Source organism: Phacochoerus africanus, chromosome 9, assembly GCF_016906955.1.
Source record: "Phacochoerus africanus isolate WHEZ1 chromosome 9, ROS_Pafr_v1, whole genome shotgun sequence".
NCBI classification, from domain to species: Eukaryota; Metazoa; Chordata; class Mammalia; order Artiodactyla; family Suidae; genus Phacochoerus; species Phacochoerus africanus.
Window position 1 is genome coordinate 59,834,691 of NC_062552.1, and position 14,062 is coordinate 59,848,752.

General features: G+C 48.6%; 1 protein-coding gene across 1 annotated transcript; it reads left to right on the plus strand.

Annotated features, from left to right (window-relative positions):
- Window positions 1-9,610: 9,610 nt before the first annotated feature.
- Window positions 9,611-11,142, plus strand: RPP25 (ribonuclease P and MRP subunit p25). Its single transcript, XM_047795352.1, has one exon. The coding sequence runs from the start codon at window positions 9,823-9,825 to the stop codon at window positions 10,462-10,464; it is 642 nt and encodes a 213-aa protein (XP_047651308.1). The 5' UTR covers window positions 9,611-9,822; the 3' UTR covers window positions 10,465-11,142.
- Window positions 11,143-14,062: the final 2,920 nt, after the last annotated feature.

Genomic DNA, 14,062 nt, shown 5'->3' on the forward strand with positions numbered 1-14,062 from the left:
TGGCCTTGCTCAGTGGGTTAAGGATCTGGCATTGCCATGAACTGTGGTGTAGGTCACAGACTTTGGATCTGACGTTGCTGTGGCTGTGGTATAGGCCGGCAGCTACAGCTCCAATTCACCCCCTAAACTGGGAACCCCCATATGCCACTGGAGCAGCCTTAAAAAGACAAAAAAAAACTGCAAAAAAACCACAAACACATGGAGACTAAACAACACGCTACTAAACAACCAATGGGGATTACTGAAGAAATCAAAGAGGAAATTTAAAAATACCTAAAAACAAATGACAATAAAGATACAACAAATCAAAACATATGGGATGCAGCAAAAGCAGTTCTAAGAGGGAAGTTTAGAGCAATACAAGCCTACCTCAGAAAACAAGAAAAAGCTCAAATAAACAACCTAACTCTACACCTAAAGCAATTAGAGAAGAACAGGCAAAACCCCAAGTTAGCAAAAGGAAAGAATTCATAAAGATCAGAGCAGAAATCGATGACATAGAAATGAAGAAAACCATAGAAAGGATCAATGAAACTAAAAGGTGGTTCTTTGAAAAGATCAACAAAATTGATAAACCCTTAGCCAGACTCATCCAAAAAAGAAAAAGAAAAAAGGGAGAGGACTCAAATCAATAAAATTAGAAATGAGAAAGGAGAAATTACAACAGACATCACAGAAATGCAAAGGAACCTAAGAGACTACTACAAGCAACGGTATGCTAATAAAATGGACAGCTTAAAAGAAATGGACAATTCTTAGAAAAGTACAATCTTCCAAGACTAGATCAAGATGAAATAAAAAAGATGAATGGACCAATTACAAGTACTGAAAATGAAACTGTGATTTTATAAGTTCCAAAAAACAAAATTCCAGGACCAGATGGTTTCACAGAAGAATTATATCAAAAATTTAGGGAAGAGTTAACACCCATATTTATGAAACTATTTCAAAAATTTCAGAGGAAGGAACATTCCCAAACTCACTCAATGACGCCACCATCACCCTGATACCAAAACCAGACAAAGATACCACACTCAAAAAAAGAAAATTACAGGCCAATATCACTGATGCATATAGATGCAAAATCCTCAACAAAACACTAGCAAACCAAATCCAGTAGTACATTAAAAGATTTGTAGAAGTTCCTGTCATAGCACAGTGGTTAAGGAATCCGACTAGGAACTATGAGGTTGTGGGTTCAATCCCTGGCCTTGCTCAGTGGGTTAAGGATTCAGCATTGCCATGAGCTGTGGTGTAGGTCGCAGACATAGCTCAGATCCTGTGTTGCTGTGGCCCTGGTGTAGGCCAGTGGCTACAGCTCTGATTAGACCCCTAGCCTGGGAACCTTCATATGCTGTGGGAAGTAGCCCTATAAAAAGGCAAACAAACAAACAAACAAAAAAAAAGGATTGTACACCACAATCAAGTGGGATTTATCCCAGAGTTGCAAGGATTTTTCAATATCTTCAAATCAATCAATGTGATACACCACTTTAACAATCTGAAGAATAAAAACCATATGATCCTCTCAATAGATGCAGAAAAAGCTTTTGACAAAATCAAACACCCAGTTGTGATTAAAAAAAAACCCTCCAGAAAGTGGCCATAGAGAGAACCTACATCAACATAATAGGGGCCATCTATGACAAATCCATAGATAACATAATTCTCAATGGTGAAAAGCTGAAAGAATTCCCACTAAGATCAGGATCAAGACAAGGAGGTCCACTCTCACCACTATAATTCAACATAGTTTTGGAAGTCCTAGCCATGGCAATCAGAGAAGAAAAAGATATAAAAGGAATCCAAATTGGAAAGGAAGAAGTAAAACTACTGCTGTTTGCAGATGACATGATACTATACCTAGAAAATCCTAAAGACACCAGCAGAAAACTGTTACAGTTCATCAATGAATTTGGTAAAGTTGCAGGATATGAAATTAATACACAGACATTGGCTGCATTTCTATATACTAACAATGAAAGATCAGAAAGAGAAATTAGGGAGACAATCTCATTAAAAAATTGCATGAAAAATAATAAAATACTGAGGAATAAACTTACCTAAAGAGACAAAAGATCTGTACTCTGAAAACTATAAGACACTGATGAAAGAAATCAAAGATGATGCAAACAAATGGAAAGATATACCATGCTCTTGGAGTGGAAGAATCAATATTGTCAAAATGACTATACTGCCTAAGGCAATCTACAGATTCAATGCAGTCCCTATCAAATTACCAATGGTATTTTTCACAGAATTAGAAAAAATATATATTTTTTTGTCATTTTAGGGCCACACCTGCAGCATTTGGAGGTTCCCAGGCTAGAGGTCAAATCAGGGCTGTAGCCTCTGGCCTATACCACAGCCACAGCAACATGGGATCCAACCTGCGTCTGTGATCTACACCACAGCTCATGGCAATGCCAGATCCTTAACGCACTGAGCGAGGCCAGGGATCAAACCTGCAAACTCATGGATACTAGTCAGATTTTCTGCTGAGCCAAGACAGGAACTCCTAGAACAAAATATTTTAAAGTTTGTTTCAAAGCACAAAAAAACCGGAATAGCCAAAGCTATCCTGAGAAGGAAAAATGGAAATGGAGAAATCAAGCTCATGCACTTCAGACTATACCACAAAGCTACAATCATCAAAACAGTATGGTGCTGGCAGAAAAACAGAAATATAGATCAAAAGCACAGGATAGAAAGCTCAGAATTACACCCTACAGTCAACTAATCTATGACAAGGGAGGCATGGATATACAATGGAGAAAAGACAGTCCCTTCAATAAGTGGCACTGGGAAAACTGGACAGCTACATGTAAATGAATGAAATTAGAACACTTCCTAACACCATATACAATATAAACTCAAAATGGATAAAGACCTAAATACAAGACCGGACACTATAAAACTCTTAGAGGAAAACATAGGCCAAACACTCTCTGACATAAACAACAGCAATATCTTTTCAAATCCACCACCTAGAGTAATGACAATAAAAGCAAAAATAAACAAATGGGACCTAATTAAACCTAAAAGTTTTTGCACAGCAAAGGAAACCCTGAACAAAATCACATGACAGCTCACAGACTGGGAGAAAATATTTGCAAATGAAGCAACTGACAAGGGATTAACCTCCAAGATATAAAAACACCTCCTGAATCTCAATACCAAAAAGCATACAACCCCACCAAAAAATGGGCAGAAGATCTAAACAGACAAGTTTCCAAAGAAGACATACTGATAGCCAAAAAAAAAAAAACATGAAAAGATGTTCAACATCACTAATTATTAGAGAAACACAAATTAAAACTACCATGAAATACTACCTTACACCAGCCAGAAAGACCATCATCAAAAAGTCTGCAAACAATATATGCTGGAGAAGGTGTGGAGAAAAGGGAAGCCTCTTACACTGTTGGTGGGAATGTAAATTCATGCAACCACTATGGAAAACGGTATTGAGACTCCTCAAAAAACTAAAAATAAAATTATTTTGATCCAGCAAGCCCACTCCTAATCATCTACCCAGACAAATGACTTGAAAAGATACATGTATCCCAACATTCATTGCAGCACCAAATACAATAGCCAAGACATGGAAGAAACCTAAACATCCATTGACAGAGGAATGGAAAAAGAAGGTGTGGTACATATACACAATGGAATATTACTCAGCCATAAAGAGGAATCAAATAATGGCATTTGCAGCATGAATGGACCTAGAAATTATCATGCTAAGTGAAGTTAGTCAGACAGTGAGAAACAAAGGTCATATCCTATCACTTATATGTGGAATCTAAAAAAAGGATAGAGGAGTTCCCATCATGGTGCAGCAGTTAATGAATCTAACTAGGAAACCTGAGGTTGCCGGTTCGGTCCCTGCCCTTGCTCAGTGGGTTAAGGATCCGGCATTGCTGTGAGCTGTGGTGTAGGTCGCAGACACGGCTCGGATCCCGAGTTGCTATGGCTCTGGCGTAGGCCGGCGGCTACAGCTCCGATTCGACCCCTAGCCTGGGAACCTCCATATGCTGCAGGTGTGGCCCTAAAAAGCAGAAAAAGAAAAAAGGATACAATAAACTTCTTTGCAGAACAGAAACTGAGTTATGGATTTTAAAAAAACTTATGGTTACCAAAGGAGACAAGTTGGTGGGGGGAGAGATGGGCTGGGGATTTGGGATGGAAATGTTATAAAATTAGGTTGTGATGATGGCTATACAACTATAAATATAATAAAATTCATTTTAAGACAATAGAAAAAGTTTTCCTGTGGTGCAGTGGGTTAAGGATCTGGCATCGCCATAGCCATGGTGCAGGTAGCAACCTCTTTTCTGGTTCACTCTGTGACCTGGAAACTTCCACATGCTGCAGGTGCAGCCAGAAAAAAAAAAAAGAATTACACTGTTTATTATAAGTCAGACTCTGACAGGATGTGTTGGGAGAAGGGATCTCTGTATGTAACATTCAGAAAAGCTGATACAACTACTCCCCATTGAAATGAAGCAGAAAATGTTAAATCACACACAAGCAAAATAAAACCACTGGGTCAGCATTCCTGCCTGTCAACAAACAGCTGGGGCGCAGCAGCTCTGGCTGCCCCATGAGGGCTGACAACCTGCTCTGACTCCTTTTTTTGTTTGTTTTTGTTTTTGTTTTTGTTTTTTTTGCTTTTTTTACTGTTGCACCTGTGCTATATGGAAGTTCCCAGGTTAGAGGTCAAATTAGAGCTGCAGCTGCCGACCTACGCCACAGTCACAGCAACTAGAGATCTGAGCTGCATCTGTGACCTCCACCACAATGCCTGATCCTTAACTCACTGAGCAAGGCCAGGATTCGAATTTGCATCCTCATGGATACTAGCCCCGTTCATAAAGTGCTGAGCCACCACAGGAACTCCTCTTTTTCTTTTTTAACTCTACCCATCCTCCACTTTTGCCTACAAGCAAAGTTTGGACAAGGGATTTTCGGGAGTGGTGATCTCATAGAGGTCCTGGAGGGGGAATGGGGGGGACCTGGGGCAATTCTAAGAGATAATCCTGTTATCACCATCATAGTTTCCATTTTACAACAGAAGAAACTGAGGTGCAGAGAGCTTCCATAGCTTGATCAAGGGCACAGCTAGCAAGTGGCAGAGCTGGGACTCAAATCCGGGTGTTTGGCTCCAGAGTACACACTGTTAACCACCCTACTAGCTGCTCCTGGGTGTTAGATAGGCAAGCATTTTGTAAGTTGTAGAAAAACTCAGTATACCCCTGAAGGATATTTATAATTCTGGGAAGGCATAAACAAAGCACCCTAGCTCTGCCCCAAGGTCAAAGCAGGAGGAGGAAGTGCAGTCCTGATGCCTGCTATCCCAGGCAAGCAGCTGGCAGAGCAGAATTCTATCCTGAAGTTCTGGACCTTCATCATGGGTAGCTGGGGAGACCTAGAGCTGATGGCTTTCCACTCTGCTTCTCCTTCCTCTTGCAGATGGTCTAGTGCCATGCTTAAGAACAGACTCTGATAGCGAGTTCCCATCATGGTGCAGCAGAAACAAATCCAACTAGGAACCAGAAGGTTGTGGGTTCGATCCCTGACCTCACTCAATGGGTTAAGGATTCAGCGTTGCCGTGAGCTGTGGTATGGGTTGCAGATGCAGCTCAGATCCTGCGTTGCTGTGGCTGTGGTGTAGGCCGGCAGCTGTAGCTCCAATTCAACCCATAGTCTAGAAACTTCCATATGCTGTGGGCGCAGCCCTAAAATGACAGAAGAAAAAAAATTAAAAATAGAATTACTGTATGATCCAGCAATTCTACCCTGGGTATTTTCTTTCTTTCTTTCTTTCTTTTTTTTTTTTTTTGCCTTTTTCTTGAGCCACTCCCAGGGCATATGGAGGTTCCCAGGCTAGGGGTCTAATCGGAGCTGTAGCCGCCGGCCTACGCCAGAGCCATAGCAACTCGGGATCCGAGCCGTGTCTGCGACCTACACCACAGCTCACGGCAACGCTGGATCCTTAACCCACTGAGCAAGGCCAGGGATCGAACCCGCAACCTCATGGGTCCTGGTCAGATTCGTTAACCACTGCACTGCGACGGGAACTCCCATACCCTGGGTATTTCTAAAGAAAATGAAAACATTAATTCTAAAAGACATATGCCTCTCCATGTTCACTGCAGAATTATTTATAATAGCTAAAACATGACAGCAACCTAAGTGTCCATTGACATATAAAAGAATAAAGAAGATGTGGTGTGTGTGTATGTATAATATTCCATTGTGTGTTATGTATGTATACATACATGATGTTAAGTGAAATAAAGATAAATAATGTATGATCTCACTTATATGTGGAATCTAAAAACAACAACAGAAGTTAACTCGTAGATACAGAGAAGAGATTGGTGGTTGCCAGAGAGGGAGGTTGAGGGGGGAGGGAAAAAAAGAAAAAGAAAAGAAAAGAACAGACTCTGGAGCCAGACAGACTCTGGATCTGGCTCTACCTGATGGGTACGAAATGGGTAGTGGTTTCATTGTTGTATGAAATGAGTTAGTACAGGTGAGCGCGTAGTACAGGGTCTGGCACAAAGCACCAGGTTGCGGGTTCGATTTCTGCCCTGCCCCTCCCCCCCACGCAATGGATAAAAGGATCCAGCCTTGTTGCTGCAGCACTGGAGAAGGTCGCAATTGCCACTAGGACCTGATCCCTGGTCCCAGGGAACTCCATATGCCGAGGGGAGGCCAAAATAGGAAAAAAAAAAAAAAAAATGCCCAAGTCACAGAGGTGAAAAGAAGTTAATGAACCTCAGGCTCAAAGTCAGGACCTCACTTAACAAAGGCTATTTCAAAACTCTGGGCTTAATTTTATATTCATACTTAGTAGTTCTTTCCTTAGAGAGGCCAACAAAATGTAGCTTCAGAGGTAACAGATGAAGTGTGCTGTTTTCTTGCAGTTATTTTAAAAATACATTTACATCTATAAACGTGCACACAGAAATAGATTCCTCACTCCCTAGCTTAAAAAATACCTGTCCTACTGTGTGGATAGCTGGTACCTAGTTCATTCAACAGAAAGTCTTGACTGTCTTTCCATGTTTCTAACTGTCGCAGAGTGTGCACCACAGATGCTCAAATTTATTTATCCACCTTCCCAGAGCTGAGCCCTCTACTCCCTTCCCAGCCGACCCCAGAGTATCCTGCCGTCGCCTCGCTCCTCGTCCCGGTTTCCTCGCTCACAGCGCCCCCTTTCTCTGCGATCCTTGCTACGGCTCCTTCGCCTTCTTTCCTAACAGCCCTGGGCAAACCTCGCCTCTCTCGGCCCCCGCACGTCACCGTCCAGCATTTTGTCCCCTCTCCCGCCCTAGCTTCTGGCCTGCCAGCGTCGCTCCACTGATTCGCTGCCCCCCCACTCGAATCTTTCCGCTCCCCTGCCCGCGATCTCCTCCCCCTCTTCGCTCCGCACCCGGTCCTGCCACTCCGCGGCCCCGCAGGAGCGCACAGCCGGCGGGCTGCAACGCGCGCTGTCAGAGTAATGAATGGCTTCAGCGGTAATTAGCGACCCGGCGGCTAATCACGATGTACATTTACATTTTAAGTGCTGCAGAGGGAGCTGGGAAAAGGAGGGGAGCGGCGGGAGGGGGCGCGGGCCTTTTTCCCCCGGTCTCCCTTCACTGACTGCGGAACGAAGTGAATCGAGTCTTCTAGAGCTGGCGCCAGTGGAGGGGGACCGCGGGGCGGCGCTTTCTAGCGCCAGCTCAGAGCAAAGGCAAACGCAGAACAGTCTTATCCTCACCCGACGTAAACTCCTGGCCCCTGCCTCCGAATCGTAGACCCCTGCGTGATCCCTTCCAAGTGAACGTTCAGCCTTGGCTCGCATACTCCCGTGGGATGGAGAGCTCGCTTCTGCGCTTATCAGCCCGTTCGAACATAGATTCCAGCCATTTTGGGACTTTTTCTCGGGCCTAACGAAACTGATGCTCTTTAAGTCCCACAACTGCCCTAGTCTTACAGGGCCTGAGGTTCCCTACGCCCTGCCACGCGCTGCAGACTGTTGTGTCTTCTCCAGACTACTGTGTCTCCGACTCCTAGGGCTGTTCCTAGAGGGGCCTCTGGGAGCTGGGGCGGGGTGGAAGTACAGGTTTGGAGCAGAACGCGACCTCGAGGGCCCCTGATCCCAGAGGGCGAGCAATAGATCTGAGAAGGGCGTTGGTCATTCGTACGGTGGGGCTCAAAGGTTCGCCTCCTCCAGTCACTCCCACCGCGCGGTAATGGGTCATCCCTGGGTTTCAAACAACAGGGCAGATCTAGGAGATACAGGATGCTGAGGATGCAAAAATGGCAGCGAGGAGAGGGTGGGGGACCCGGCAGCTCCATCTCAAAACCGACCCGGCTCCCCCAAGCATTGTCATGCTCCCAGCACTTTAAGGGTTTCCCACCGGCCACAACTCTGTGCTCCTCCTTGCCACGCCCCACGTAGTCACCCTGGCCCGGATCTGGTCTGGCCCACTCTTCAGTTCTGTGCGTGGGCAAGGGGGTGGAAGGATGAAGAAGGAGACCCTAGGGCAGATAGAGGGAGGGTCCAATTTCTTCTCAAACTCCCTCCCTCCCATCAGCAGCGCTTCAATCCCAACCTCGCTTCTCCCTTAGCTGTTCATCTCTCCTGGCAGGAGATCCCCGGCCACTCCCTCTGTTCTGCAGAGGTCCTGGGAAGGGACACCCTGTAGCTTCATAGTGCCCCAAGGTTTCAACTTCCCACCTACTTCCCTTTTCCCTCAAAACACACTTCACCCAGTCTCCTTTTTGTAAAGAAAGCCAGGCTGACTAACAACGAATTCCACCTGGGAAGAAGGGGGTGGGGTGCTGGAGGGGATCCACGTTAGCAAAGAAAAATACCTGGCTTACCCTAAAGCATGCAGCTTTAATACTCGACTTTCAGGCATGAATGGAGGCAGCTTAACTCTCCCTTGAGAAGAGGTCTCCTTGGTCTCTTCTCATTCACCTCAGGGAACAGTCTAGCTCACGGCCTCAGTCCCCACACCACAGGGGGTGGGGGGTGGGGTCCAGGATGCTTCAGCTTCAGTCAGGCGCGGCGAGGCTGAAACCTGTCTTAGGGCCACACCGCGACGTAATCATCCGAAGGCAGGCGCGGAGCGAAGCCGGAGCCAGCCCCTCTCGCACTCTGCTGACCGTGCACAGGCTGTCCTTGAGGCGAGAACACCCGCTCCAGAGCGGAGGAACACAGCGGGGGTGGGGGGTTTGAAGGGGAGTGGAAGAAAGAAGCCTCAGCCCCCAGCAGGCCGCTTCGAAATCTCTCCTTGGTAGGGGACAAGGGGCTGCCTTCAGTTCTGAAACGCAGGACTCAGGGACCCGTTCTAAGGCGGCGTTTACCTCAAACGCAGTTTTTATTTAGATTGCCCGTTTATGAAGGTTGGCTCAGAGAGAGCTGATGGCGATTATAGGGAAACTTCGCCTAACAAGTCACTCCCTGGCTTTGCCACTGCGCTCCATCGTGCGTGCCGCTCCCACGCGCCCATAGCTGAGGACCGGACTGGATCCGGGAGGCGGGTGAGGCTGGGACAAGAGCCCGCAGGGCTGTTGGGGGCGGGGCCTGGCGGTGGGGGCGGGGCTCCCAGGCTCCCAGGCGGGGCCTTAGCTAAAGGCGCGGAGCACAGGGCGCCGAGAGCGCAGAGTAGAGCAGCGCCCAGTGGAGAGGAGTGGGAGACGAGGATCGTACGGTCCCCGCCCGCCCACTAGCGTCCACGCCGCTTCCGCACCCTTATCCCTGCTGGCCCTTGCCGGACGCGACCGGCCGCCATGCAGCCCTAGGGCTGAAGCGGCCCCATGGCGAAGCCAGCGTCCCAGCGGTCCCGGCAACTACGGCGCATGGAGAACTTCCGTAAGGTGCGCTCCGAGGAGGCGCCGGTGGGGAACGGGGAGGAGGGAGGCGGCCCTGGCTCGGGCCCCTTCGGCGACCTGGCGCCAGGCGCCGTGCACATGCGGGTCAAGGAGGGCAGCAAGATCCGGAATCTGCTGGCCTTCGCCACCGCCAGCATGGCGCAGCCAGCCACGCGCGCCATCGTCTTCAGCGGCTGCGGTCGGGCCACCACCAAGACCGTCACGTGCGCGGAGATCCTCAAGCGCCGCCTGGTGGGCCTGCATCAGGTCACGCGGCTGCGCTACCGGAGCGTGCGCGAGGTGTGGCAGAGCCTCCCGCCGGAGCCCACGCCGGGTCAGAAGCCTGACGAACCAGCCGCCAGTCTCACTGTACTCAAGAACGTGCCCAGTCTCGCCATCCTACTTTCCAAGGATGCACTTGATCCACGCCAACCCGGCTACCAGCCCCCGAGCCCCCATCCTGGACCCTCTTCCCAGCCAACTGCACCGACGTCTAAGAGGAGTCTCGGAGAACCCGCAGCTGGAGAAGGCTCCGCGAAGAGGTCACAGCCTGAGCCAGGTGCAGCGGAAGAGGACCAGACGGCCTGAGAACTCCATCTTCTGGGCCACGTAGACGGGCTGGATCTTACCCCCCTGAGCTTCGACCTTGAGACACACCTCCAGCCTTTCATGTCTTGGTACACTGGAGCCCCCAGTCTGGACCCAGCTCCTCAGACTGGAAGCACGGACCCCAAGGCGACAAGAGAGGGACCCCAGAGAAGCTTCGTGCGCCTCTACCTATGTTGCCTGACGTTACAGGACTCCACCTTCAGCTTTTCTGAACCATACAGGGATCTACTTCAGGGAGGGAATGGTGGGCAGTAGAACTTGAGCGTTGATCAGAACCTGCAAAGGTTAAAGGCACTTAGGATTTTTGAAGAGGGCTTGGAGGGTGGAAGCTGAGGAAACTCTTGGAATCCCCCCACAATTGTAGTGGAGGGTAATGGGTCAGAAACCACTGCTTGAGGGCAGGGGATTCTGAGTTGTGTGGGGCCCTATTCTGCCCCTTACCCCAGCACACAGTTTCTAGTTTTCCTTCCCCTGCGTTTAAGGAGCATCCTGAGATCAAGATGGCAGGGGCATCTCCCCGGGCTCTAGCTCTTTTAACATCCCCCCTTCCCCATGCTGGCCCAGAGGAGAAGACCCAGGACAGGACTCTCCATGCCTCCTCCTTTGAGCCCCATAGCAGCTGGAGTCTTGCTTCCAATAAAACAAACACAAAAATGACTTTGTCCCTGGGTTTTTTCCTAACCGCTTGCCTGTGCAGAGACTTCTCTGGCCTGCCTTCCTGTGTCTCAGTCCCCTCCAGCCTGGACTCCTTAGCCTTTGGAGCCTTCAGGGTCAGGCACAGAAACTGGACAGCTTCGAATTGATGCAAGGAGCACATTACCCAGTCCCTGGCTCTCCTTTTCTCAGCTCCCCTGGCTGGCTTTAGCTTCAGGGGCTTATGGCCAGAAGGGGACCTTCATCACCTTAGGCATTACCACTCAGGGAAAGGGAGCAGTGTATTGCTTTTCTGGAAAGAGAAGGAAGGTGAGCATCAATGAACTCTCCTGGGGGGGGTAACTGCCAAGGGTGGTGTACCCCACTAGGGTTCCTAAACCTGCAGCCTCCTGCCAATAAACAGTCTTATCCAGAAGGCTGGTGCAGAGCCCCCCATCCCCATGGATAGGTTCTCCCCTTCAGCTCTCTCCCCACCTCTCTCTCTCTGAGAAAGGACAGCACACCCTTGGGAGAGGGGGAGGAGAGAGACTGAGCACAAATCCACTGCTGGAAATTACTATTCAGCAGAGAAGCTGGGACTTGGGCTGTGATTCACTGCAGGCTCCCTGATAAGCTGCTGCCTCCAGCCCTGCACAGCTGTCTGTTGAGAGATAACGGCCTTATAAGTCTTTCTGCCCAAGTCCCAGGTTGGGGGGAGGAGGAGTGCTGTGTGTTGGAAGAACTCTGGCAAAAGTCGGGGGAGGGGGAGCATATAGCCCCAAGATCTCAGAACCAGCCCCAGCCCCATGCAAAGTGACAGAAAGAAGGGGATGGGGAAGAATGTAAGTCACTTTGCAGGCTGAAACCTGAAATAAATCCTTCTGCTGGTAACAAAGGGGTAAGATTTCTGTAGTTGACAGGAGGGGGCTCTTAAGGGAATTTGCCTCCTCCATCTCTGCTTGAGCTTGGAATCAGTGAGCCCTGTCATACAGACTCCGGTTGCCCTCCCCAATTTCTTGTTCTTGGTGAGTCCCTGGGGAGGGGCAAGGGGTTTGGGTGTGCTTGTCTGACTCTCTCAGGGGTGGCCAAGAAGTGTGGAGAGAATGCAGACTATCCTGACAACTAAGGTATCCTGGGCTTTCACATCCAAAGTAAATGGTAAAACTTGAAAGAGGTCCTGCACGGTAGTATCTTAAGAGAGATTGATCTTTGTTCTGGAAAAGGGCCAACTTTCTGTGACCGCTAGTGTCTGGACATCTTGATTGCCAGATCACTAAGTCTGCAAGCAGAGACTTTTTAGAGAGAAGAAGCTCAAAGGCCTTCTCTTGTGATGGCTTGGGTCAAGTAAGTACCCTTCCAGTCCAGAAACTCATCCTGTGGTGTGGGCAGGAGAGGGGCATGATGGGCTGAATTTCTGCCTCCAATGCCAGAAAGCAAGTAGTGAAACTGCCTTTCTTTTTTTTTTTTTGAAACTGCCTTTCTTGGAGTTCCCGTCGTGGCTCAGTGGTTAACAAATCCGACTAGGAACCAGGAGGTTGCGGATTTGATCCCTGGCCTTGCTCAGTGGGTTGGGGATCCAGCGTTGCCGTGAGCTGTGGTGTAAGTTGCAGACACGGCTCAGATCCCACGTTGCTGTGTCTCTGATGTAGGCCAGCGGCTACAGCTCCAATTTGACCCCTAGCCTGGGAATCTCCATATGCTGTGGGAGCGGGCCAAGAAATGGCAAAAAGACAAAAAAAAAAAAAAGAAAAAGAAAAGAAAAGAAACTGCCTTTCTTGTCTGCACCTCTACTCCACTCCAGCAACTTCAGTTTCCAGGATTTTGATAGGTGGGCCATGGAACCCAACCCAGCACCCATGAGCATCCCACCTCTGTGCTTTACTGGATCCTTTGGCCCTGCTGACACAAGAGTAGACACCTCCACCTGTCAAGGCTGAGGTGGGAACTTGAGAAGTGCTGAAATAAGGCAGGATGTGACCAGCGGAGCACTTCATAGGTAGCTCACTTGAGAACTGACTAATGACCGAACGGGAGGGAGTAGGAAACCTCCCCACCCATGAAACCCCATCTTTCCAATAGTAGCCTCCATCCAAGAGCTTCCTGGGCCCTGACTTGGTGCACTTCCAGGCTAGGAGTGGTAGTGAAGGCTCACACCCACACGACTGTCAAGTCACACAATCAAAATTCATTTGGGAACGTAAATGTGTATAATCCAAGGCCAGAGCATGTGGTCAGAAGGGCAATGGACCACTAGCTGGGCCTCGAGGGACTTCATTATTGTGCCAAGTCCCAGCCTAGGCACAGGACGGGGCTACAAGGGAAGAATCACAGTATGATCAGACATTGTTTCTGCAAGAATGTTCCAGTCTAAAATCACTATACGTCAATAAAACTTTTTTTGTTTTGTTTTGTCTTTTTGCCTTTTCTTGGGCCACTCCCGCAGCATATGGAGGTTCCCAGGCTAGGGGTCGAATCGGAGCTGTAGCCACCGGCCTACATCTGAGCCACAGCAACGTGGGATCTGAGCCACGTCTGCCACCCACACCACAGCTCATGGCAACGCCGGATCCTTAACCCACTGAGCAAGTGCAGGGATCGAACCCGCAAATTCCTAGTCGGATTCGCTAACCACTTGGCCACTACAGGAACTGCATACTTCAATAAAACTTTTTCAAATGTTCCAGGAGTTCCTGTCATGGCTCAGTGGTAATGAACCCAACTAGAATCCATGAGGATGAGGGTTCGATCCCCAGCCTCCCTCCATGGGTTAAGGATCTGGCATTGACATGAGGTGTGATGTAGGTTGCAGATGCAGCTCAGATCCAGCATGGCTGCGGCATAGGCCAGCAGCTGCAGCTCCGATTCGACCCCTAGCCTGGGAACTTCCATATGCCACAGGTGTGGCCCTAAAAAGCAAAATAATAATAATAATAATAATAATAAT

Coding starts and splice junctions, on each gene's coding strand:
- RPP25 (XM_047795352.1), top strand. CDS start 9,823: ATGGCGAAGCCAGCGTCCCAGCGGTCCCGGCAACTACGGCGCATGGAG.